General features: G+C 35.6%; 1 protein-coding gene across 1 annotated transcript in view; it reads right to left on the bottom strand.

The window, feature by feature from the left end:
* Positions 1-27,304, bottom strand: part of LOC306882572 (uncharacterized protein) — a gene marked incomplete at its 3' end in the record, with an annotated part of 150,379 nt that overhangs the window by 104,633 nt on the left and 18,442 nt on the right. Inside the window, exons 9-12 of the mRNA XM_079437294.1 lie at positions 26,921-26,983; positions 5,169-5,222; positions 1,923-1,958; positions 36-65 (exon numbers count right to left, since the gene is read on the bottom strand). Of these exons, the coding sequence (XP_079293420.1) occupies positions 36-65; positions 1,923-1,958; positions 5,169-5,222; positions 26,921-26,983 (183 nt within the window). The remainder of the gene's footprint in view (positions 1-35; positions 66-1,922; positions 1,959-5,168; positions 5,223-26,920; positions 26,984-27,304) is intronic.

Genomic DNA, 27,304 nt, shown 5'->3' with positions numbered 1-27,304 from the left:
GAGTTTTAAACCACAAAAACCAAATGCGTTTTTACCTGGTCCCCTTTTGGAGTTTGCTGCTCAACCTAGAAGGCAGAAGACAGATTATCATGTGTTTCATCAAACAAAGACAGCAATTAAATTCAGCTGTTAACACTTTAAGAACAAAGGTTAGGAATACATATCATTACAGTACATGACCCACTGAAAGGACAAACCGCATGACCAGTCACATGCACACAAGACACACACAGACAGTCTTTCAGATGCGGAGTAAAACAGTGTGGTGTCATCTTTCAGCTGGCATCCTCAAAAATACTGACACATCTTAGAAACAGCTGCAAAAATAGCCATTCACTCCTTGTGTTCAGTGAAAGTCGGAGAACAAGAGCTTTAAAGGCTCCTAAAACTGTCAGAATGTAACAGGGGAGAGACGGCCTGTGATGTTAGAGGTCGTAAATAAGAGCGACAGATGTCTACAACACCAAGATCCAGAAAATAATATAAAAACCTGAAACGTAAAATCAAACATGTCAGCTACATGCTATTTGTTTAAACATCAAGAATTTCAGCCGCTAAAGCTTGTTAAATGTTTTTGTCTCGCACAATTTACAACTCGACTACAAGAGTGAGCGGTGATATGGCAAGCGTGTTGTCAGCTCTCACGTTTGAATCCCTGGTATTCCTGCTTGTCCTCATAAAATTTAAAATTAGCATGAGTAAATAACTGTTATGCCCTGATATAGTTCCGCTGGGGTTGGTTTAATGTTTATGCTACATAAAGGGCAGGAGCTGCAGTACTATATCCTTACACACAAAGAACATGCATCCCATTCTGGTGTCTTATGAGATGTGGTGGACGTGTCCCTCATATAATGTGTGGAATTATTAGCTCTCTACTTGCAGGACACGTCTAACCTCCAGTCTGTCCACACTGCTGTTGGTCGCCCCTGACTGAGCATCTGTGGGCTCTTTATTTATTTGCTTTAGTTGAAGATAAAGAGCATGAATGCAGTATTTTCAGTATTAAAATCAACATGAAACATTGCTTACAACACATTTTACAATACTGCTTATCAAAAACTTGTTTTTGAAAGAAGTCTCAACAAAATTGCATCTATACAAACAAAACACCATAACAAATAGTGAAATATTATTGTAATTTGGAATAACTTTTTTTATTTTAAAATGGTTTAAAATGCAATTTATTCCTGTGATGCAAAGCTGAATTTTCCGCATCAGTACTCCAGTGTCTAATGATCCTTCAGAAATCATCCGAATATGCTGATTTGGTGATCAAGAAACATTCTTATTATAATCAATGTTGAAAACAGTTGTGTTGTTTAATATTTCTGTGGAAACTGATTATACATTTTTGATGAATAGAAAGCTCAAAAGAAAAGCATTTATGGTAACATAAATCATAAATGCCTAGACTGTCACTGAATTTAATACAGCCTTACTGAAAATATTAATTGCATAAAAAACGTAGTGCACTTTTGAACTTAATCAGACTTATTACAGACTAAACCAGCAAGTAAAATAATAATAATAATAAAAAAAAAAGTTATTTGCTTCATCAGGATCATAGAAAGTGGCCTTACTCAAATGGAGCTGAAGGTGAGGTTAATAAAAGTAATTCTCTCTCAGCTTTGAAACTCTATTTACCTGTCTTTCCTAGTGTATAAAGATTGCTTGTATCATTACACCCTCCCTGTGCACCTTTCTCACATCTGTGTCAGCAATTAGTAGCGTTAACCATTTCCTAAAACCTTAGCAATGACTCTCCAGAAATCTAATTTCAGTGATTAATGCATATCATTAATAATGCAATTTCATTTATATATATAAACAAAAAAAAAAAAAAAAAAAAAAAGAGTCAGTTTTATATTGAGCTATGAAATAACATGCAGCGTTACTGTAGGATGGAGCGAGATGCGTACCGAGAGTGTTCCCGGACCTGGCGGGCTTGGATCCCCCTGTAACAGAAATACAAAATTCAGAGGAGTGAATACTATACAAATAAAAGCAAATCATCTAAACAGCAGCTTTTTGTTCCTAAAATATCCAGAGATGACAAAGATAACGTACAGTTGGCGCACACACCATTGGCACATTATAAATCAGGTCTATTTATATAGTTTATGATCAGCTTAACTGTATAATATCCCACTTATTACACAGCTTAGTGGCAATTACAATAAAAATATCTGACCACACATTCCTGTGACTGACCAATCAGAATCAAATATTTCAGATAGTTGTGCAACACTTAGAGATTAGGCAAATCCAAATGTAAATAATTCACTTAAAATAATTTGCACTATGGTTTTCTACTCCTATTTCCACATATTTATTCAGGGTAAGCTATTTTGGGAATGGTTTACCCAAAAGTGAAAATATTGTTCCACATTTTAACAGAAAATTCCTCCATGTTTTAAAGAAACATCTCCTGTGTTCCTCAGAAGAAAGAAAGTCATACAGGTTTGGAACGACAAAATTTCGAACGATAATAAAACGACCGGGCTGTTCCTATATCTGTGCTTATCTGCTGTTAAATTAAGGACTTTCATATATTCAAGGTTATGAAATACAAGCGGAGACATCAGTTTAAATCAAAACCCCTAGACAAAAACAGGCAGAGCCTTCCTCAAATTCAATTTAAACCCACAGAAACTTCACATCAAAGTTTGCAGAAATATAAAGTTGTGAACACTTAAAGCTGGCCCGTTTGAAGATATTCTGAGTCATTCTATGTTTGAAGAGCGTGACATGTCTTTCCGACTGTCAGTTTCAATCCGAACTAACGGTTTTCCTCCCTCCCTCTGTCTGACTGGAAGATGAGATGAAAAGAAGCTGGTTATTCTCTGCTCTAACGCAGAGGAGCTCATTAGAACTTCAAGGGTTGAAAACACTGCATTGACAATTACGTGTGAACGCAGGCAAACAAAGAAACCCAATACTGTAAAAGACAACGGGTAATACGGCAGCTAATTAGCGAATAACATTTGATCTATTGTTTGGAAAGCAGTCCCGTTGTGGTCTGTGTGTGTGAACGTGTGTGTCTGTGTGCACGGGGGGGTTGGGGAATCAGATATCAGAGTAGGAAGCTCGATTCTACATTCTGTTTCATTGAAGTCACATCGTCCCTGCTGTGAAGGTCTGCCTGGATCAGCTGGAAACTCTGGAAGGCATTTTAAAGGGAAGTTCAAGATTAAAGGCGACTCATGTTCTACCAACAGCATCTGTGACATGTGGTCTATTACCACGGAAAATAATGTGTTTGTGAAAACAAACAAAAATGATGTTTACAGTACATTGATGCACTTAAAACGAAAGTGTTTGAGGAAAGGCATTGCACTGGAACTTAAAGCAAACACTGCATAAAAAAAAAAAAAATTCCAAATAAATATTTTGCACCGTCTTCCAGAAAGATTTCTTTACTTGAAAACAAAATCTGAACAAGACATTCTCTGATAATTTATTCCATTTTTTCTTTACTTTATTTTAAGTGAATATAATTTGTATTTTAGCAGATTGGCTAAATGTTTTTGTCTTGTTTTTAAGCATAAATATATATTTTAGGGAGATTTATGAAGACGTGTTCTTCGATTTTGAAACCCCCTGGGATGCCTTACCCATTTTAAATGTTTTAATATAAACATATTTGTTCTTTGTTTTTACAAAATAATTGAAATTCACATCTGCGTTAATTGAAAGAATGCCACAGATCCTGCAAATAGAGATTAACCTGTTCATAATCTGAAACATTCCTTTAATATTTACACACAATTCGAGTTACACTACATCTTCTATGTTCTTTTATGTTGTTCTCACATAGTGTACATTATGGTTTTCCCGGTCACTACAAATGTGACTTCCAATAATAAAATTGATTCCCACATCCCACAAAACGGAGCAGCATTTCATCTGCCTGATTTACAGAGGCATTTAATATATGCTACACACAGCACGAGCAATATAAGCTACATGATCAATGATTGCATGTTTCCTTGTACCAGCAGTGGCCATGGTTCTTAAAAGGATTTTAGTAAATTAATATCATATATAAAAAAGGATTCCTTTACATTCTGCAATCAATAACTGATTCAAACTGTTACTGAAGTGGCAAGGTCTGCATTCACTCTTGGCTGAGATATTGATCTACATTATATAGAGTATATGAAATATATGGCTCGTGAAACAACATACTAAAGTTTGATGTTGAAACTCACATCTCAGGATTTGGTCTTGTGCACATGGCATGTTAAATCAGTGTCAATAAGAGTCATTCTCATGAAAATGTGTCATCTGTGCTCCATTTATGTCCACATTGATTACTCCTGATATAAATCAACAGGAAATTAAACTGCACATCATTATTAGAGACACATTTGATATTTTTATCTTGACATAATGAGAACTTTAACTACTTCAAAAGTTTCTTTAAAAAAAAATGTAAAGACCCCAGACTTTTGAACATGTAACTTTTTTACTTAGAATATCAGCCAATGCATGCCCCATTCACTTTTACATTTTAATTGATTGTATAAAATAAGAATTTACATAAATATTTATATTCTAAAAATAAAATCATTTCAATTTGTACTTTTTTCCTAAAAAAAAAAGTGTTATATGCAGCTTCTTATGAACGTCAAAACTCATGTTCATCACTCATTTTCTGTTCAACCCTACTATGCAGATATTTCCTCTTTTAAATTCTGTAGTTTGACCTTTCTGATGTCATATTTGAGATTTAACAAATAACTATTGACATTTTGCAAGGCTGTCACTATGATTGGATGGGTTGCAGAATCTGCCACTGAGAAACCAATATCCGTTGCCCGCTAATCTGAATATTGGTCTGGAGGAGTCTCTGATAGTAATGGCCTGGGCCTGAGATGAGAAAAATATGAGCTCTAGAAAGCTTAGCAATGACATTTTCAAACTTTAAAATGTTAAAACAATAAAAAAAAGAAAAAAAAAAGAAAAAGAACCTTGAAAATGTTGAGGCAAGTATGACTCGCATATATAGACCTCTGTGGCTTTCTATATACTGTATAGAAAACTTGTGGAAAGCTCACTGACTGAAAAACATCCCTAAGATCATAGAGACTCTGCCTCTATCTCTCTCTGCGCTACAGTTTGTAAAGGTTGGTACAAGAAATCAAATTTGCAGGGCTTCTTACTTTATCACCTTTGAGACCAGGTAAGCCTTGAGGTCCAGGATCTCCTTTCAAACCCTGAGGAGACACAAAGAACAAGAACCACTTTAATCACAGAGTCCAGCTCCTCACAGCATTCTGACAGGATAACTTAGGGGAAAATCTTTCCAGTCAGCAGACAATGTATCAGTTTGACTTCCCCCAAGTTAGGATTTCAGCAGGGAACCGCTCCAGCCATCATATAGTGAAAATCCTGTCAGTGAAGCACAGCGGCTTATCTCACTGATGGCGAGAATGAGTGTCTCAAGGTGTTGAGATGGCCTCATTTAAATGACAAATCTGTTTTCTCACTTCTGTGCTTTTTAGTGAATGATTTGCAAATTTCACACCCTAAATATACACACAAAACCACACACTCATTTTCTCAAGCCTTCCTGCTGGATCCGGGATTAGAATTCCCATCACCTGCCTGCCAGGGCTTTGTGAGAGGGAATCTGATTGGAGATAAGGCAAAACCACAGGCAAAGTCAAAACTGCTAGTGCTGAAAAGCAAAAGAGAGAGGACAGGTGTGTGTGTGTGTGTGTGTGGGGGGGGGGGGGGGATACAAGAAGGTGAGGGAGGGAAAACCGGCCGAGCATTGGTGGCTGATAAATGAGGCCTGACATGTATCGACAGGCTAAATTTACAGCGGCTCTTGTTAGGTGTGACACATCAAGACCGGCAGCTACACAGAGAGAGATTTCTGAAATAAGTCAGAAGGTACATGGAGAGACGGGAACGCTGGCCCTCAAAATACAGCAATTTGTCTTAGTTAAGCTTTCGAGTGAGACTATTAATACTGAATTATATTAGGGCCAGTTGAGTGGATCGCCCTTTTTTTAATAAATGCCTCTGAGTTCACGGATAGAGATGCAACTAATTTACTCTTATGATGGCGAGGCTTGTCAAGACAGTTGAGTGAAAGCTTGGGCTCGAGAACAATAATCTGGAGTCCTTTTCCATAAAACATGATCATTACAAATAAGATGTGTAAATCTGGCAAGCCTCCTTTTGCGTCAGCTTACTATGAGACTCTTTTTTTGTGAAAATGATTATTGTGAGGCTTAAAAAAAAGAAAAAAAAAAAGATTATTGTATTTGAATATTTTAATCATGTAATTTTAGCAGTTCCTATTCCTACAATGGCCAATAAAACTTGAAGAGAGCACTGTTGCTTGGTTACTAATTTGGACCATGCCTACACCTGCCAGCTGGTCAGGCAGAATAAAACAGAAAAGAATAGATTATGAAAAGAAATACATATAAAAATTAAATAAAAGCAATAAAATCCTAGCCAAAAAAAAAAAAAAAAAAAAAAAAAAACACTACATTAAACCAAAAAAGTTAATTAAAATAAATAATAAAATATAAAAAATAAAAAAATAAAATACAATTAAAATTCAATTAAATTAAAATTAAAAAAGAACATAACTGCTTCCAATACGAGATTAATATATATATAAAAAATTAAAAGAACAAAAGACAAAGTACACAAAATTATTATAAATATAAATAAAATTAAAAATGTCAAATTACTTGTCCCCAACTCACATGCAACACTCTTCATGTGACAAAGTTGTATCCTACAATTTAAAACATTTATTGTTGCATAATGCCTATTATTTCACACTATTTAAAGAAAATGGGCAGTATGCACTGTATACTTGCAGCGTTCAGCAAGTTAACGTTCCATTTTCAACATGTTCTCAATCCAGTAAGCAATTATTTTCTACATCTATCGTTTACCGACTAATCTTTGGCTGAGGCCATCAAAGATAGATGCAAGTAAGAATCTGCACTTGATCAGGATTGCAGTACTGTGAAAACGTAGGTGAAGGGAAGCTAGCATTGGGACAGCATGATGGAGGTTAGACCTCGACCGCTCTTAAATAATGTTTGTTCAGAGGCGTTTTTGGAGAGCGCACTCCCGTCCTGCTTTCAGCACAATCTAATAACTCCTTGAGGGAACCAGTGCACCTTTCCTTTGTTGTCCCACCTCCCCATGAGCAGCCCCAGTTAAGAACAGCTGCATTCGCCCTTTTCAGAGGGACTAGATTTGAGCTCCAGGCCAACAGGCTGTTCCGACCTCGGGAGTGAGGATGGAGAAACTGACTACATAGTTAGCCTCTGCTCGCCCTGGGCATTTCAGCCCGAGCGGGGAGGTGAAAGATGGGTTAAAATCAGGGCTGTGTCTTTGTCTCGTCACACCAGTATGAGGTCAAAATGCCGCAGGGATCTCTGCTCCCTTGCCTGATAATTATGTACTGCACAGCGCGTCCTGGCTGCAGAACAGTCCAGGTCACAATACAATCTGGCTTCTTCCCAATATAGAGGTACACACACACACACACACACAGCGCTCCCAAGAAGTTTTTGGACACCGTAGTAGCACTTAATATATGAATATCACATCAGATTAAATATTAAATCAAGAGGCTTTGATTATGTTTTAAAGAAATAAAGCACAATTAAAACATTTTGCAAAAATATCTATGGAAGCAGGGGCCTGTTTCATAAAAAAAAAAAAGTTTACCAAATAAACTAGACTTACTTCATTTAGTCTGACTTATTTTGAACCAAATCAACTGACAATATGACAGACTAACTGAAATAAACCTGGCTTATTTGGTAAACTTGTTTTATGAAACAGGCCCCAGGTTTCTACCTCAGAGTAAAAAACAAATATTCATTTAATAATTTAATTAAATTTTTAAGGTTGAAACGGGCTTCCATATGATTCAAATTCTAAAACAAGAAGTTGAAAATGTGGTGGTTATGTTGCTAGAACACCTGAACAAAACAGAACAGAACAAAAACAATAAAAGGCTTCCACAGGCTTCAAATTAGAAAACAATAGATTTAACATTTAGTGGAAACGTTGTTCTGCTAGGACACCTGGGGCCTGTTTCATAAAACAAGTTTACCAAATAAGACCGGTTTATTTTAGTTAGTCTGACTTATTGTCAGTTGTTTTGGTTCAAAATAAGTCAGACTAACTGAAATAAGCCTGACTTGATATATGAAACAGCCCCCTGTAAGACTTCATACAACTCAAAACAAAACAGAAAAACACTGAAAATAAATAAAACAAAAATCCAAACAGACAAACCAAACAAAATGAACGAAAACAAATGAAACCAGAAGGAACCAAATGAAGCCGAACAAAACCAAACCAGATGAAACCAAGTAAACCTAAAAACCTAAACAAACCCAGATGAACAAAACCAAAACAAACAAAACAAAATCAACCAAAACCAAACCAAATTAAACCAAAACTAAATGAAGCCAGACAAAATAAATCAAAAGCAAACAAAAATTCACATTGACACCATTTGTTTAAAATAATAAAAGTTTGTTCTGAGAAAAGCTTTAGTATACATTTGTTTGGATGCCAGCTGATTCAGTATTTTATTAAGAGTGATTTAAGGATCCAAAAGTGTGCAAATCTGGCTAATGTAAGCACACAGATGTTTACAGACATAAACACTCACAAACATAATAAACATTCTACAACACCTCAAATACTCATTTAATGTGCAGCATTAAATATTTTCCATATTTTTTTTCAGCTGTTGGTTGAGATAAAATTTAAATTAAAATGAGCACAACCCATCTCAGAGGCATGCAAGTTTTAAGCAGAGAGAACTGTTGATATGCTGAATGGCAGGCCTTCAAAGACCTATGGAACAAGATCCAGTGGAGTAATAGAGATATATCTCAAGCTCTGGCCACAAATGCCAAGGGGGTTATGCCAGGAAATGCTTTTTGTGAGTTTCCATTTGCTCAGCGATTCACTGCTACAAACGTTTGAAGCAGTAGAGCTCAGGATGATACTATCTGAATCAAACTTTCACTTAGGAAAACATGCTGAGCTACTTCATTACGAATTGGAATTTGTCTGTCATAAATATCACTGAACTCTACATTTCAAATAAACATTTTAAGTATGTCATATGAAAAATTCTTTCTTCTGCTAAATAAGTATTGAAACACATTTGCATCTTTTCATAGCTCAGGACTTCTAAATTAATGCTACACATAACCTGTCATATTCTGAAGGATAGTGTAACTAACATGCCATGTTATGCTCTGAGCGTCTCAACGGACAAGTGATACACGGCGTCATGCACATTCCGTTCGAAGCGTTCTCATGTAACCCCTGTGGGCCTCAGATATCAGGTACTGACTTTAAAAGACTTAAATTAGTCAGCCATTAGAACGAATTGACTCAGGGTGGTGACTCTCTGTGAATAATGCCATATGTCTTGAGGTACAGTAGATTAATCAAATTTCTTACATCTTTCCCAGGTGATCCCACAGGAACAGCTCTCCAGCTGCTGCCTTTTCACCCTTGCAATCAGAGTAATGACACACAGCATCAAAACAAACACTGAATCTACAGCGCCGTGGCAAAAGAAGTGACATTCTAGCAGAGTTGTGGCCTTGCAGTCTGAATTGAGTGTGATGAGACCGAAAGACTGGGTGCCACAAAATACTACCAATATAATAAACAGACAATTTATGAGATTAATAGAAGAATCAGAACAATATTTCATGTGCAGTGTCCTCGCCACTTGTAGACAACAACAATCATGCTGCAAAACTAGTTTGATTCACAAACGGATGACTCGTATGAGCTAGTTGTTTTAATCGAAAAGACTCACAAATCAGTTTTAAATACATAATTTAGCAGTATGAACCATTTAAATGACTCACTCTGTGACTCATTTGGACAATTCTTGACTAGAAATGAATCTTGATAAAGGAACTGAGAACTTATTCTGCTTGACCATATTTTAGCAGCAAATTAGGAGTTTAAAGGGGTCATCGGATGCCCATTTTACACAAGTTGATAAGATTCTTTAGGGTCTTAATGAAAAGTCTGTAATATACTTTGGTTAAAATTTCTCAATGGTAGTGTAAAAAACACCTTTATCCTGTCAAAATCAACTGTTTTCAGCACGCTGATCTAGTCCATGTTGCTTTAAATCCTAGTGAGCTCTGCTGACTCCGCCCCTCTCTTCCGTGGAGTGACGAGCAGACCATAGATATGTGTAGAATCCCTACTCGACCGCTCCAGATACGTTGACATGTGACCCATCTCGCATTCACCATAATAATTAATGAATATTCAAAGATATACAAGCGTATATCTTGCTGTTGTAGACGCACACAGTCAATGCTGTCAAAGATTCACAGACCGTTCCAAAAATGGCATATGGCTTACATATCACGGCCTATAGAAACAGTCCATAATGAGGCATCTAGGTATATATATCTATGGAGCATACTAAACTTCAGCCGCAAAACTGGCTAACTAGCACATTATTAGGAAAGGTGATTTGCAAAGATTCATAAAAACCCTTATACTCACTTATTCTAAAGCTGGATCATGAATGACTCGGGCGAACATAGATGCATTTATGTAGATCGGGGATCGGCGCATTCAATTCAAAGCGAAAGTAACGTTAATCTTCTGCGTCCTCAGCAGCTCAGATGTCAGGAGTAAATGACGACTGCTATATTCATCATTACATCCAACAACAAAACACCTCAATCGCTTAATCTGAGACATCTTGTCTTTCCCTGCACCGGAGGCGGACAGCTCTCCGCTCACTCAGGGCGGGTCTAAGGTAAGACGGACTTATCAATCAACTATTGTGGGAGGGGCCTGTGCAGAACTACATCATTCTGACAGGAATCTCAGAACAGCCTGATTTGAGAAAAAGGATTTTAAAATAGAGATCCACTGGGTGGATTTTTATCATTATTAGATGGATGTGTACACACACTTCCAACACACATTTATGTTCAAACAACTTTAAAAGTGAATTTTGCATCCGATGACCCCTTTAAGATGCAAAAGTTACAGTTAATAGTAAGAATTAGTGAGAATGGTGATCTTAGAAATTTGTGAGAATATGGCCACACTTTATTTTATTAACTGCAACCTTTGCCTCTTAAACTCCTAATTTGCTGCTAAAATATGGTCAAACAGAATAATGCATTAATATGTCCTTTACAAGTACTAATGAATAGGCACTATGCTAATAATATGCATATTACACACATCTATATACAGTGCCCTCCAAAAGTACTGGAACAGTAAAGACAAAATTGCTCTGTTGGCTGTGGAGTCAAGACATTTACAAATATGATTAAAAGATGAATATGAGACAAAACTACAGAATGTCACATTTTATTATTGGGTGATTTAACACACAGATGTTTTACCAGCTAAGAAGTTCAGCACTTTTAGAGTTTCATCCCTCTATCTGATGTGAGCGTAAGTATTGGAACAGTTGCCTCACAGTGATCAGCTGTGTCCTGTTGCATTAATTCTTCAGATATTAAAAGCAGGGAATGTGTCGTATCAGTTATATCCATTACTTCTGCATTCTGAATCTTGCAATCGATGATGACACACACAAACCAGGATGAAGATGAGGAGCTGACTTTGAGAGAAAAGCAAGCAATTGGGATGCTAAAAGAAAAGAGGAAGTCAGTTAGAGCGCTAGCAAAAACAAAGGGCATGGAGAAATCAAGAGTTTGGAAACCACCAGCAACCAACAACTACCTGATCGGCTGAGAAAACAACAGTAGTTGATGACAGACAAATCGTAAAAGCTGTGAAAATGAATCTTAAAAGACGTGTCTGTAAAATCACCAACAACTTCCAGAAAGCTGGGGTGATGCTCTGACAATCTACTGTCCTCAGGAGACTTTGACACAGAATTACAGATGCTAAACAGCAAGATGCAAACCTCTGACCAGCACCAAAAATAGAAAGGCAAAATTAGAGTTTGGAAAGAAGCATAAAGGTGAGCCAGAAGAGTTTTGGAACTGTGTTTATGGACCAATGAGACAAAGATGAACCTTTATCTAAGTAATGGGAAAGCAAAAATGTGGAGAAAAAAAGGGAACTGCAAATGATCAAGCATACAGCCTCATCTGTAAAGCATGGTGGAGGTGGTGTCATGGCATGGGCATGCATGGCTGTCTCTGGAACAGGACCTCTCAACTTTACTAATGACTTAATGTATGATGACTTTAATGCATGATGACTTTAATGTATGATGACAGTAGCAGAATTAATTTGGAAAGGTACAAAACCATCTTTCCTACCAATATTCAAGAAAGTGCCACCAGATTCATTGGGAAGTGCTTCATATTGCATTAGGCCAATGACCCAAAACACCCTGCCAGTTCAGACAGGCAAAGAAATTGAAAGTCTTAGATTGCCCAAGTCAATCTCCAGATTTAAATCCGATTTAAACAAGCAACAACTGGAATTGGCTGCATTAAAGGCTGGGAAAAGTATTTCAAAGGATGAGACCAAGAGTCTGGTGATGTCTATGGGTCACAGACTCACTGCTGTGATTGTGCACAAGGGATCTGCAACTAAATAATAGCTTTTAATCTTTTACATCTGCATTATGTTCAACTGTCCCAATACTTATGCTCACATCAATGAGTGGGATGAACTCTAAAAGTGCTGTTCTTTTTATTTGGTAAAACATATATGTGTTGAAACGGCTAATAATAAAATGTGACATTCTGTAGTTTTGTCTCATATTCATCTTTTAATCATATTTGCAAATGTCTTGACTCCACAGCCAACAGAGCAATTTTGTCTTTACTGTTCTTTACACATACATACACACACATATATACACATATATATATACATACATATATATATATATATATATATATAGTGTATGTTTAAACACTGGAAAAGTTGAACAATTATCTACATGCAGATGCAACAAAATCAGTGCACATTATCGGTCTGGCTGTCTGCAATCAACATACTGTACAAAACAAGGCTTAAACTCAAATAATGTGCGATTTAAAAGCGCTTAATACTTAAGGAAAGAGTGGAAACTGGAAAGTTCTGACTTTTCAACATCAAGGGCAATCATATTTAATGAGGGAAGTTTGGAAAATTCCTCCATGTTACGAAAATGCAGTAGATTTTCAAAGAGCAGTTGAAGGTAGCTTTGTTAAAGAGAGTTATCTGTTTTTGCATATCCACTCAAGCATGCCTTTTTCAGAGGAAGTAACTCGAAAGTCTCAGCTGATGCTATCTACAATCCATCTGCCAGTCATGTTTATGAAATAGCCATTCATTACTGCAGTAAGGATTTTCCCAAGGAAATGTCAAAGTATTCTTTGTATCTCATATCTGATATTGCACACTCACATTCTTAAACAATTGCAACTCTCACATTGACGTCATGTAAATACCACCACACCGAATACACGCCTCTGCCCAGATTTCTCAACAAACCATGTAAAACACTGGCACAAAATTCTCATCTCACAGCTGTGAACTAAGCAGCAATGATACGTCTATTTTCAATGACTTGTAAGTGAAGCGGAGTAGGTTACATCTGCCATAAAGCACTTGTGAGGGGGGAAAAAATCTAAATGTATTTACAAAGATAAAGGACTGTTAACGCTCAAATGCAAGCTGACTTCACTAATAAGACTAATAATTATGTACAGAAATGTGTGTTCCACCAGATTCAAAGCAAGTGTGCATATACTGTACATTAATGTGTTTATTTATGTTTATTTATATTTGTTTTATGCATGCACATAAATACCCTCATTCTAATATTGATGAATGTGGATTATTTTAGAAAACTGAGCACATGCCTGCAGCTAGAAATTAGCATAATACAACCCAAACCATCTCCATATAAAGGCTTTTTGCCCAACGTCTCTCTTTGAACAGCTATTTGTCATAAGATGTGTTCTTGTTTTCAAAAACAGGCGGAGCAGAGTAGAACAGACTGAAGGGTGCTAAGATACATTTTTAGATTTTTACATTTTAAATTTCACAGTCATGTAAAAATGAAAAACTCGGTTCAAGATGCTGATAAAAAAAACAATGAAAACAACAGAAAAACACTGCTTAGCATTCCGAAATTAAAACTAGAGAGTAAATTTTCAATAATAATAAATTAATAAAAAAGTAAACATTAGTAAACAAACAGACGAAGAAAGAATAATGGATCACAATGGTTGACAAACAACAGCGACCTCTACCAATAGCTGCCTCATTTCTACATTACATTCAAGATGAACAACCAACCATTTCATCAAGAGAACATGTAAACCAGATCTGACAATCTATACATTCATCCATGTTTTTGTACTGAAGCAGAAATCAGAAAGTTCTTTCTTACAATGAGCTAAAATCTCTTCCCACCATTATATTATTTAGCGAGAACAGCAGTCTGGCAAAAGAGAGTTTATTTTCATATCAAAGCTCAATCAGAATTGGCCACAATGGGTGTTGCTGAGACACTTTGATGGCCAGCTGAATGACAAGGGAGGCTGTTCAGTCTAAACACACCCACAAAAGTATGGCTAAATCTATCAGACGGGCTGTAAAACTGCCTGTCACCACAGCAATATAATCAAGGATGGGGCCACTGTACCCTTGCCAATGTCCCTGGCTGGGAAAAAAAAAAAAAAAACTGACAGTCTCCAAAATAAAAGATGACAACCACTTGAAGTTTCTCATCTGATCCATTATACACACAAGTTGTCCAGAAAAACAGGCATATGCAAGTATAATAAAAGCAATGTGCTCCGTCCTGAACTATACTTTTGTATAGAAATAAAACTATAAATGAAAAAAACAAGAAATACCATGGAGAAGAAACCATAACCCCTTTTCAAAGAGCACTAGGTACGATATGTGTATTTATGTCCTGCAGTAAATGTCTGTGGAAAACGAGAATGCATTAAGGGTTATTGTTTTATGAGCCCATTAATGATTCATTGAGTTCATCTTTTCATCACATATAGAATTGAACCTGTACTTCGGTCTAATGCTGATACTTCTGCACACATTTTCCACAAAAGAAAAAAAATATATTGGTCTAAAATGTCCAAAAGAAAAGCTCAAGAAACAAAAAATGGTGAAAAACCATTCAAATCATACACCTCTTTATACATTTATACAAGGTTTGCTAATCCAATTCTAAAGTGTTGAAGTCTTAAAATATTAACAAAACAAAAAAATTATTTTGTAAGTATTCCTCCAAGAACTTGCTTTTATTAGACATTATGAAATAAGTCAAAATGTTTTTAATTATTAAAGAAAAAAATGAATACAAAAAAAAAAAATCATCATAGCCGGGAGTCCTTGGATGAATTTCTGTCTCTGACTGAACAAAAGATATATCCCTCATAAGATTTCAAAACTCACATACAGTGCTCAGGGGTCTATCAAAAAAAGCAATATAAACTTCGATATAAAATACTTTTTATTCTTACTGTATCTCAATAGTCTCATTTGCTTCATTCTATAAAAATATAGGACAACAGTGTTTTTTGTAAACTTACAATTGAAATGGATGTACCAGCATGTACTAAAGGATCAGATGTGCTTAATGGTCTAGCAGGTGAGGTTGACAGCTACATGTTGGACCTCAGAAGACGCTAATATGTGACAGCGGTGAGAATGGCCGAGAATATGTGCACCTTGCTGAGCATTTGGTTTCTACAACATGTCACGACAACTCTTAGTTACGTTTGATTCATTGGAGATCCAATCCAAACTATTTGGTTTCTGGTCCCTCAGTGCTGTGTAACAATGCAGCTTTGCACACTGCCAGTGGAAGGATCTGTTCGGTACAGGGCTGGGCAAAAAGAATGTGAGAACTGGCTGCCTTTCAATCTAGGAGTGTGAATTTAAAGTGAATTCGCAAATCCAACAATTTCTTATTTACAATTTTTATAGTGTGGCTCATAGAGTGAAATGTTTTAATTGTCATTAATACCAAATGTTTCCAAAAACACACCATGTATTGTATGATACAGCTCAACTAGTAATGATTCTAGCAACATCTGGTTCACAGTGGATAATACTGGTTCTTACTGTAGGCTACCCTGTTTGAGTGTTTACTAAAACAGCCTATTGTTCTCTAATGAGATTCAATTAAACCGTTTTAGTGGTTCTGCATCAGCTCATAATTACAGTTCACTCTCACAAGTGCCACCCCATGCTCTCCAGGGGCCAAAGAAACAGTCTCTCTCCCTCTCTACAAGTCAGTTGTGTTCTCTTAGGTCTGATCATGGCGAGATTGGACATTCTTAATTACAGCACGTAAAATTGCCCATCTGCATAAAGGGGTTTATATATACACATGAATATGTATGCAGTTCATAGCAAACTCCTAACAGAGCTGCATTGGTTTCCAAGGCACAGTAAGTCTATGCAAATGTGTTTGTTTATTTGCCTGTAACGCAATAAAAGAGAATTTAGGAGAAAAGGGAGCTTTTGCTTTTTAGAAGTACTGACAGCATGAACCCAGACTCCACTATAGCCGTGACTTTCCAGCTAAATCAAATATTAATAGCACGAAATGGAAATCAGAATGTGAATTCTCCTTGCGTTCAAGGTGATAATCTGAAGTTGTTTACCTTTTCACCTGCAACGCTCTGCCCTCCCATCAGGCCAGGTTTACCCGTTCACCAGAAGAAAACTAAACTACACTCACTTTTGAGGAAAGAAATTGTCAAGTGCTTTCAAGGCAATAAATCTGCACAAATTTGTCAAATTAAGGAAGTGCGACTGAGAATGACTGAAGCTTACAATGCCAAGTTCATGGTTTTGAAAGTCTGCAGCAAAATGGAAGAGAATTCAGGGCTTTTAAGACAAGTTGAACTGATGTCAAGTTTTTAAGACAAGTTTATGACATCTTAAAGTAAAAAAAAACACATGAAAAATTGTGAATATTACTCAATGGATTACAGTGAACCATAACCCTGTGACTATGATCAACAATATGGAAACAAACACAAAGTATTCTGTAAAATACAGCACAGTGTACCATGTTAATATGAAGGACATTTTCTGTATTTGTTTTTCACAGGTGTTTAAACTGTAATTTCAATTACATATTCATTCATTGTGTCGCGTTTTAGAGTTGAAAGATGGCCATAAATGTAACGGAAAAGGTCATTTTCTGCCAGGAAATTATCAATTTCTCAAACGTTTTATTTTTATTATTATTATTACAGTAAACAAATTCTAATTTCACATTTATGCCAATAAAATGTACATAATGTTTAATTAACTTCATTTGGAAGCTGGTCTCAAATATTGTACATGTAATTAATCTGATTAAATTCTAATTAAAAACTTTTTAATATAAAACGTACAAAATATAGAGAGTTCAAAGTCTGCAATAATCTGAAAATATTAAACAATTCAAGCTTAATAAGAGCAGTTTCAATACAGTGTTGCCCTGTAAACAAAAAATTATTTGTACTGAACAAAAGGCCACATTTTAGGACCTTAATATTTTGCCAGCCTAAACTCAGTCAGAGTCTCCTTAAACCTCACAAAAACTGTAAAGCCCATCTCCAGCAGCTCCAGTAAGTAATTCCCTTCAATCAAAGCCTTTTCTTCCACAAAGCAACTCTTAGATTAAGACTCCAGAAGTGAACAGCTCAGTCCGATACAAAGGATGTGAAGCCATGAATCTGCAGACTTTGTCCCCTGTGGTCTGTCAGCATCTAATCCCAACTGACTGATGGAAAAGATCCCATCGCAGTAATCTGATTTCAGGTCTCTCAAGACACCCCAGTATAAAATAAACCTTTCTAGAAGATGATATGCATCTGGTGAAGATCCACTGGCAGACAAAAACACACTGCTATTGTGAAGTGAGCTATATGTGAAGAACCATTTAAGACCAGTGACAAACTCTATTTGGAAACCACTTGCTAGTCGTAAGATGCTATTCAAAGTCAACCTATACTCTTTTCAACAATTTATAAAACAGCATTTATCCACAAAGACTCACCTTGCTGTCCATCCAGATCAGGAGAACCAGCTAAAGCCCTAATACCTTGAGGAATGACGACTGACTTCATTTCCAGCAGAAAACATCAAATACTGTGGCCATATCTGACCAATACAGCTCTCACTGTTAATCAGTGACCAATAGTAAGGGTTTTTGATGTATAAATTGCCTTGAAATTTACTAGTCTGAAACGGAGAATATTTGTAATAAGAATAATTTTATAATGATGTCTATCATAATCGAGGTTCATGGGCTAATTTTCTCTACAGAGTTTTCTTAAAATTTACAACAGCAATAAAAGTCTGTGATATGTGTCCCTTCTGCTGCGAAGCTATTAGAAGCTTTTAAAACCTGCTTAACTTTGTGACTTGTGAATCTCTCAATGGACATTTTAGCTTGGTTTCAAAACCTAGTGAACTGCCTAGTGATGTTTTATTTACATAAATGACTGATTTAGTAGACTGTACACTGGTAATTATGTTACTCCACTAACCACACTATTGACCCCAGTAGAGCTTGATGCTATATATATATGCAATTTCACAAATAACTACAAAGAAATGGCAAGTAACGCACTGAATTAAGGACTGAAATAATATTGTTATAAACCATGTTCTAATAATATTATTTGTACCTTCAAAACCACTAAAATCGTTTTGCTACTTTTACACTGTAAAAAGATTTTTCAGAGTTGTGAAATAAACTAAGATTTATTTTAAATACACTTTGCAAGATAACATTTCAGTCTTTCTACTTAATTTTCATATTCAATTCAACATATTACTTGCCATTTTTTGGTAATTATTATAAAAAAATAATAAAAAATATATATATAAAAAAATATTATTATTATTATTAAAAAATAATATTATAAAAAATAAGAAATTATTTTCACTGTATTCTAAAATGCGTAAAACTTTATAACAAACTTGGTAAACTACTATTTTATATTATTATTCAAAAGTTTGAGGTCAGGAAGTTTTTTTTTTTTTTTTTTTAAGAAATTAATATTTTTATTCGGCAATGATGCATTAAATTGTTTGAAAGTGACTGTATAATGTCACAAAAGATCTTTCTTCTTTTCAAAGAATCCTGAAGAAAAATATTACTTAATATTAATACAAATATTAAGCAGCACAACTGATTTCAACATTAATAATAATAATAATACTTCAGCACCAAATCAGCAAATTTGATTAATAATGGTTTTTGTGGATTTTCCATCACAGAAATAAATTACATTCTAAAACATATTCAAACAGAAATGGTCAGATGGTCACTGGAGCCAGCCGGATCCAGATCAGATGGTGGATCAGCACCTAGAGATGACCTCTACAGCCAGGACACCTAGATGAGCCCCAGAGACTGATCCCCAGGGAAGACCCTGTCTCCTAGACGGCCATCGGGACAAGACCACAGGAACCAGACGAGTCCTTTGCACAATCTGATTCTGCTTTAGCCTAGATTTAAACTGCTGATTTTGTCTGGCCAGAGGAGAATGACACCATTTCGACAAACTATTTCCCCGTCTAAATACTGTAAAGCTGATATAAAGCCACCCAGCTTTATAATCAAGCCGATGTAAAGCTGCTTTGACACAATTTGCATTGTTAAAAGTGCTATACAAATAATAGTGACTTGACTATTTTAAATTGTAATTATATTTTACAATATTAGCAGCCGTGGTGAGCATAAGAGACTTCCAAAAAATGTTTTTAAAAAACTTAACGAGCCTGCTAATCTTTGAATGGCAGTGTAAGTATTTATACCCTATTTTTAGCAAGGTATTTTTGAAGACAATTCACAAGTCAAAATTTCTCTCTCATTTGCCACCTTAAGATTTTTTCCACCAAGTTTTTCAAGTGCAATCTGGGACTGCAATAAGCAAAGAATATTGGTCAAAATAAGGTATTTTTTTAAGGCAGCACTGACATGAATATGATGCCTTAAAATACTGGGTCTAATTCACTAATAAGTGCGTACGTTTTTCGTATTTATACGCACATTTGAACTTCTCACGAAAACTTTCCGCCTAATTCACAACACGTACGCACATGAGCTTGTTCCTAAACTCGTTCTTCTGTTAGTGAATCTGGAGTCTTCGAAACAAAAGACAAAGAAAAATAACTTTAACGATAATGAACGTGAGGTTTTGCTGTCGGAGGTGGAAGCCAGAAAAAATGTGTTATTTAAAAGCAACTGAACAGCCATTCGTCACTCTCAGCAAACATATCTGTGCGTCAGAGCCGGCGCCAGGGCACCTCCATCGGGGGGCATTTAAATTTCTGGGGGGGCACAAATCACGTTGAGTGTGTGTGTGTGTGGGGGGGGGGGGGGTATTCGTGAAGAGCATGCAATCTGTGATCGCGTGCAGTTGCTGATGCTCGTTAAAGCGTTCAATTGCTTTCTTATGTGCGCTGTTTTATCGGTACTTTCGCTTTCAAAATCGATCACGTTCAGCAAGGAGGGGAGAGGATGGAAAGTGGGGAGGCACAGTAACTCGTTTGGGGGGCCACGGCCCGCGAGTGCCCCCCTTGGCGCCGGCTCTGCTGTGCGCTCTCTAAAGACGCGCTCTCCTTAGAGCACGCGCCGCAATGTCTTCAAGCAGTACCAAGTGTGCCATGCCTCCAAACACAAGGTGAGAAACAATAATCACCGTTTATATAAGCATAGATCAGGTGATTTGTTGTTTGGACCTCTAATTTTTTATATATATACGTATATATTTATTTATACAATTGGACCTCTAATTATACTTTATTATCAATTTTAACGTCTAGTTACTTTTCACCCACCCTGTACATAACATATCTAATTATATGTGGGGTTCTTTATACATGCTTATAAGGCCCTGGGCGTACATGATTATTGCGTACGTGTGGTATAAGTTGTTCTTGAATTTTTTCGTACATTTAGAATAAATTTTAGTACGAAAGTTTTTGATGAATCATGATTTATTCGTGAAAACGTCCGTACGCACATTTCACGCAAAAATTTGTGCGTACGCATGTTTAGTGAATGAGACCCACTGTCTAGGTACAGAAGGTAGGTCACTAGTTTTAGAAGTGAAGTCACTCAGATTCCTTCCACTTCTAGAGATGATATTTTCAAGAGCATTTGTCTGAATTGTTTTGCACTACCAACATTATTTCATGAGATCTTTATAACATCTGCAGAGAAACATCAGGCTTCATTTACCACCTGTCACACAGAACAGTGAAATTGGCAATTTCTGCCACTGTCCTTCTAAAACGCGTTTATAACACCCCGCATCTTATGCTAAAAGTCTCAATGCAGTTTGCAGACTGTGGACCTATTATTACTACCCATGAAGACACTGGAAAGAAACTAATGATAGACTAATGATTTCTCAAGCACGTTGAGATACTACAAATCTGTTAGTGTGGCATCCATCATACAGCAAGATACAACTGAAAGCTTCCGTTAACATACTCACACCACAGCGAAGCAACTCAAATTGCTATACCTTCTCTCCTGATGCAATGGCCAGCCTGTCTTTTCGTGAATCCCCCTGGAGAAGACATGGCAGATGGGCATGTTGGTGGACAATCCCGTATTGACACATTAAGTAGTGGATTTTGAGGTCTAGTGCTCTGAACTCCCGCAGCACCATTACAGCTGTCCGGGGCTCTTTGTAACACACTGGCCAGCAGCTGTAGAGCTGGATAATATTACTCCATAATTGGGAGGCTACAAGCTCAAGGCCCGCAGTAACCTTGTTTGACGTGCCTGAGAACATTAGAGTCAAGGTTAATAGAGTAAAACTACTGCAAGTCTGTCGTCCATGTGTGTACTAGCAGGGATATGCTGAGGGTGCCTTGGTTTTTAGGATGTTACAAATGATGAACAAATGCAAACTAATATACGAACTAAAATACGTTTTCATTAAACTAAATGTAAATTAAACACCAACTAATAAATCTAACTACAAACTAACTACGGTATTATTTAGTAGTTTGGGATTTTATTTTTTAAATGAATATAAATTACACAAACCAATAAATCTAACTAATATACAAGCTAAAATAAATAATACAAACTACAACATCATTTAGTAGTTTATGATTTTATTTATTAAACTACTATACATTAAATAAAACAAACAAAAAAATATACAATATAAGAACTAAAATACAAACTAAAATGAATAAAAATAAATACAAACTAATATGCAAACTAAAACTAATAAATAAAGCCATAGTTCATGTATTTCACATGTGATTAGTTTGCATGTTTTTTTTTTTATTTTTATTTTAGTTTGTATATTATTTAGATTTTTTAGTTTATTTAATTTATACTAGTTTAATTTAACAAATAATCCTACACTAAATTATATCGTAGTTTTTATTATTGATTTTAGTTTGTATATTTATATTTATTTAATAAATGAAATCATAAACTAACAAATAAGCCATAGTTCAAGTATTTAATTAATTTTATTAAAATAAAATAAATAAAATAATATGCAAACTAAAATAAACTATGATTTTTGTATTAGTTTATTTAACTAATATACAGAAATAATTAATATTCATTATAACAGCACTCACATAATTATTTTCTTAAATATAGAACTGCAAAAAAACAAATGATATATATATATATATATATATATATATATATATATATATATATATATATATATATATATATATATATATATATATATATATATATATATATATATATATATATATATATTAAACACAGTGGAAGTATTGGAGTGTTGGACTGGGAGAGAAGGGGATAATTAATATAAAATAATAATATAAATTTTAATAATATAAAAAAACAAGTTCCTATTTTATTATTAAGACATGGGGTCTATCAATCAAACTCATGCTGTCACTTTAACCTAAAAACAACCTTGCAACTCCCTAGATTTTAATCTGTTTACAAAGAATAATGCAGAGTACGATTTAATGAACTGCGAGGCCATTAAAACAACTACTCCAGTTCATAAATAATTCAGGCATGCTGGTGGTCCCTGAATTCAGGTTTGCTGGCCAAAACTCACTCATGTCATTTTGGTTTCTAGATGAATATTGGATTACAAGGAGAGAAAGCGAGCTCTTAGGGTGGCAGTGTGGTTAGAAAGTACATCTCCATAACAACAAAGCCACCCCAGGTAATTGCATTTTGGACGTGTTATGCATTGGCTAGTATTGAGGATCTAGAAATGCTGGTTCACTCTGAACAGAACGCCTCATGCGATTAATCCCACTTCACTCAATCCATGAAACACGATTGAGACTGGTAATTTTCATCACTGGGTACAAACTCCTTCAAGAGACACGTTCCAAGTGATCCACAAAAAGGGTTCTTGTGTAGGTCACTGCAATTAACCTTTGAGTGACATTCTGTGAGCTTAATAGCTCAGAACGCAGTAATGTTTGCACCCTACCTTGAAAATTGGCAGCGTTTTATACTCACTTTCTCTTTTGGGGTTAAAAGGTGACCATGTTCACGGTCAAAGACTATCACTCTCTTTCTGTTTCAAACACTAATTCATCTATTAAAACACCTGGCTAGCGTGACCACATTTTGAAATTGCACTTGAATTACAACATTAAGCTATTGGATTGATTTATACAGCTCATGTTTCATTTAAAATCACATTTCAATTAATATAATTAGGTTAAAATACATAGTTTACACAATTGTTTAAAACTGGTTAAAGTTGAAGCAAACATTATGCATGCAAATTCAAGGTAAGCATGAGAATAATGAATGATTTATTAAAAAACTATATAATAATAATAATAATAGTATAATATAATATAACAATATTATTAGACCCTTTAGCACACAAGATGCAATACAAGCCAAGCAACTCAATATAGTAAGAAATACTATCAGGCAATTTAAAGATAGACACTTTAGTAAGTAAATAAGTTTTGCATGCAGTCTATAAATATAAGATTTTATTTCCCCCCCCCTTTTCCATTCAGTGCTACAGTAAATCAAGCCTGTGCGTTAATACATATGCATGACTCTCCCATCACAAAAAAACATCACTAAGACCGGTGTGTCGCTGACAAATTACATTGCCAACATAAAGCTTGAAATGTCCGTTTGATACCCAGCTTGCTTGTCTATGTTTCAAATGTTTCTCATTGAGGAAGTAATAACAGAACAGAACCAGCGGGAGATGCCGAAAATATCACCAGCCGTAAAATGCATGTGCTTCATTTATCTGTAGTGCGTTTTCAGTTTTCAGCATTCATGAATTCCCACATAGCAGAAATGTGGGTCAGATTCTTCTCTCAATGCTGGATATGAGCCTTCTGGCTTAAGCGTAATGTCAGAAACATGAGGCTTAGATTCACATGAGCTTTTGTATTACGAGTTTAATGTAAATTTTGCAAATGCACACAATAGGCTTATGTAACCACAACTTTCATCTACATAAAGAAAAAGTTTTGTGGCTTTTAGTTCATGTTTATTAGCTCTGAGGCTAATGATATTCCAGCATACTACTGAAAGATGACAAAAACGCGGATACGCAAAAACCCAAAAGTAAAATAAAATGGACTTTAGAGGGACCTAAACAAATGTTTATCCAATAAACTGCTTTCTAGAATGAGACTGTCGCTCCCCATTACATCTGAAACTGGCTAGCATTAGCAAATAGCAAATGGTTTGCTACTAAACAAAAGCTGCTGACTATAGTATATCAACAGAAAATGTGTGACAGTAAAGAAAAAAGGCATTTGTCAACGATTGTATGGGGTCTTAAATTGAAAAATAAGTTGTTAAAATGAGCTTGGACCGAAATTCATTATAATCTGTTTACAAAGCTTAACGCCCACTTAATCTTGTGTTAAATGAGTTTAAGGCCTGAAAGTAAACGACTAGTAAATGGTAGACCAATTATATCAACAAACTTTCATGGAATCATTTTCATTGCGGTTTAATTGCAGTAAACATTCAGAAAAGCCTTACAACCAGATAGAGTACTAATATGGACAACAAATTAAGTTTCCAGACTGTTTTGACAGTGAACATTGATTAATGAGCAGCAAGAAGACAGCAAGAAGATAAAAATGCAAGAATAATTGATTTTAGATGACAAACACTAACAAAATAAAACTCAAAGAGATCCCCTGTAATTAAAAATCAAAGTTTTGTCTTTTACTCCATATCTGTGAGCTCTGAGGCCAGACTAAGCGGCCTATCGTGTCCATAGACAAATATGCAAGAATATTGTGAAAATTCGGTCAAATTAAGTCCCTCACGTAATCAAAATACTCCTAAAATTTGACAAAATAAGCTTTTACCAGATGGACCTAAATGACTTGTTCACGGCAGTCTAATAAAATGCTTTGTAGAATAAGAATGTCCCTTTGCCTAATACTATCACTTACATGGGCAACAAATTAAGTGTGTCCAGACAGTTCTGACACCAAGTGCTGATTAACAACCGCTCTACCGTGACAAGACAAAAGTCAGAAGACAGATACGTAAGAATGTTCATTCTAAAATAGCACGATGGAAGCCAAAATTCCCTGTGATGACCTATTGACTTTAAACTACTGCAAATGGAGATCTGACTCTCCGACAAGTGTTAAACCTGATCCTAGAATATCCCATGGGATTGTCCACTTATTTCACGGGAGCTGTGTAGAATTCCAGCCATGACAATTTGAGAACCTGAGGATGAACATCTATAGTGAGCCACAAAGAAAGAAAACAATAGCCTTGAGTGTTATGAAATGCTGAATTAGCCAATAATAGAGCAACTCTACTGTAACAACACTTGAGATTCCAGTAGCCCAAACAATGACTTTATCAAAGCAAGAGGCACCTACGAAACAATAAAATCACTTTCACCTTCAGCAGACCTCTATTAAAATGTTACATTCGTAGCACAGATACAATGTCTTGGAAATGCATCATAAATTCAATATGTGCTAATAACAAAATGTCACGTTACAAAAGTAATTACCTCTTCCGTATTCTATTAAAATACCGCATCATATTTGAGGTCAACAAATTTAAATGTTAGACACATTTAGTTTGATATTGACCATTGTACCTCTGAATGTACCTCTGAAAAGGGTGACATCTGAGACGGAAGATGGCAAAAAAATGCAACAACACAATCAATTTCATATGCATAGTCTACAATTCCAGTTGCAACATAGGTTACAGTAATTCATCTGTTGCGCAGTATAATTTGAAAGATCAATACAACTACCAACCATAGTCTCATTTCCTACCGAATTTCTAAAAAAAAAACTATTTTGGCAGCAGCTGTATTAATTATGTAGAAAGTAAAGCAAAATTCCTCAGAAGTTGGTCCTATAGGAGTACACTTTATTGGCTGCTTGTTCTCAAATAGTATTCTAAGTTTCTTCCCCAAACTAAGCAAGTGGTACTTGTCAAGAAATGTCTTTATTCCAACACACAACAAACTAATTAGGCAAATGACCTTAAAGACCATTTGTGCTCAAACATATCATCAGCTGTTCATTTGTATGGATTCCAATCATTCTTGCAGTGGGTCGAATCTCAATTAAACACAAGGGAGAGAACATGGCTATTTACTGCTAAGATACTTCACACTTCACAGAGAAGCCAAAAATCACTTTAAATATGTTGGGATAATATTATAACTTCTGAAAAACAAATAAAATACTAAAGCCTACTACAAATTTTATATAGGTGATTATTTAATGTAATCATGAGACGAAAACTGCCATAAAGCAATTTTAGAAACCTGCACTGAAAATCAGAGATTATAAGTTGTAATGCACATGCACTCTGTCATGTCTTTGGAAAGAAAAATCTATTAAATGTCACTGAACAAAGAGCTAAGCAACTGTGTTAAAGGAAGAAAAACTAAATCAATGTGTGATGTTGATGAAACCCGTTCCTTACCATTTCTCCTTTATCTCCCTTTTGTCCAGAATGTCCTGCCAAACCCGGAAGCCCTTGATCCCCCTTTCAAATACACATAAGTCACATTATGCAATGTTAATATGCTAAATCGGCTTCCCTGTATCAGGTCTAAAACGCTGTGATCAAAATTCAAAGAGGAGTCCTAGCCTGAACTCTGGCTCTTTGTACTTCAGAAGATATTAGCTGAACATCACCCGCTGATGAAGTGCATGTCTGTGCCCAAACACCCCCTTATTTGTGCTAAATTGCTTCTAATAAGCTTTTATTTCTGCCTCTGGCTGTCATCCAGGTATACGGACTGGCATAAATGTGCTTTAATTGGCCATTCATTTTGTATGCGGCATTACCTCAGGATCCATTGTG

This window comes from Barbus barbus (genome assembly GCF_936440315.1).
Source record: "Barbus barbus genome assembly, chromosome: 16".
Classification (NCBI taxonomy): domain Eukaryota; kingdom Metazoa; phylum Chordata; class Actinopteri; order Cypriniformes; family Cyprinidae; genus Barbus; species Barbus barbus.
The sequence above is the reverse complement of the archived record's forward strand: the minus strand, read 5'-3'. Positions and strand labels throughout refer to the sequence as shown.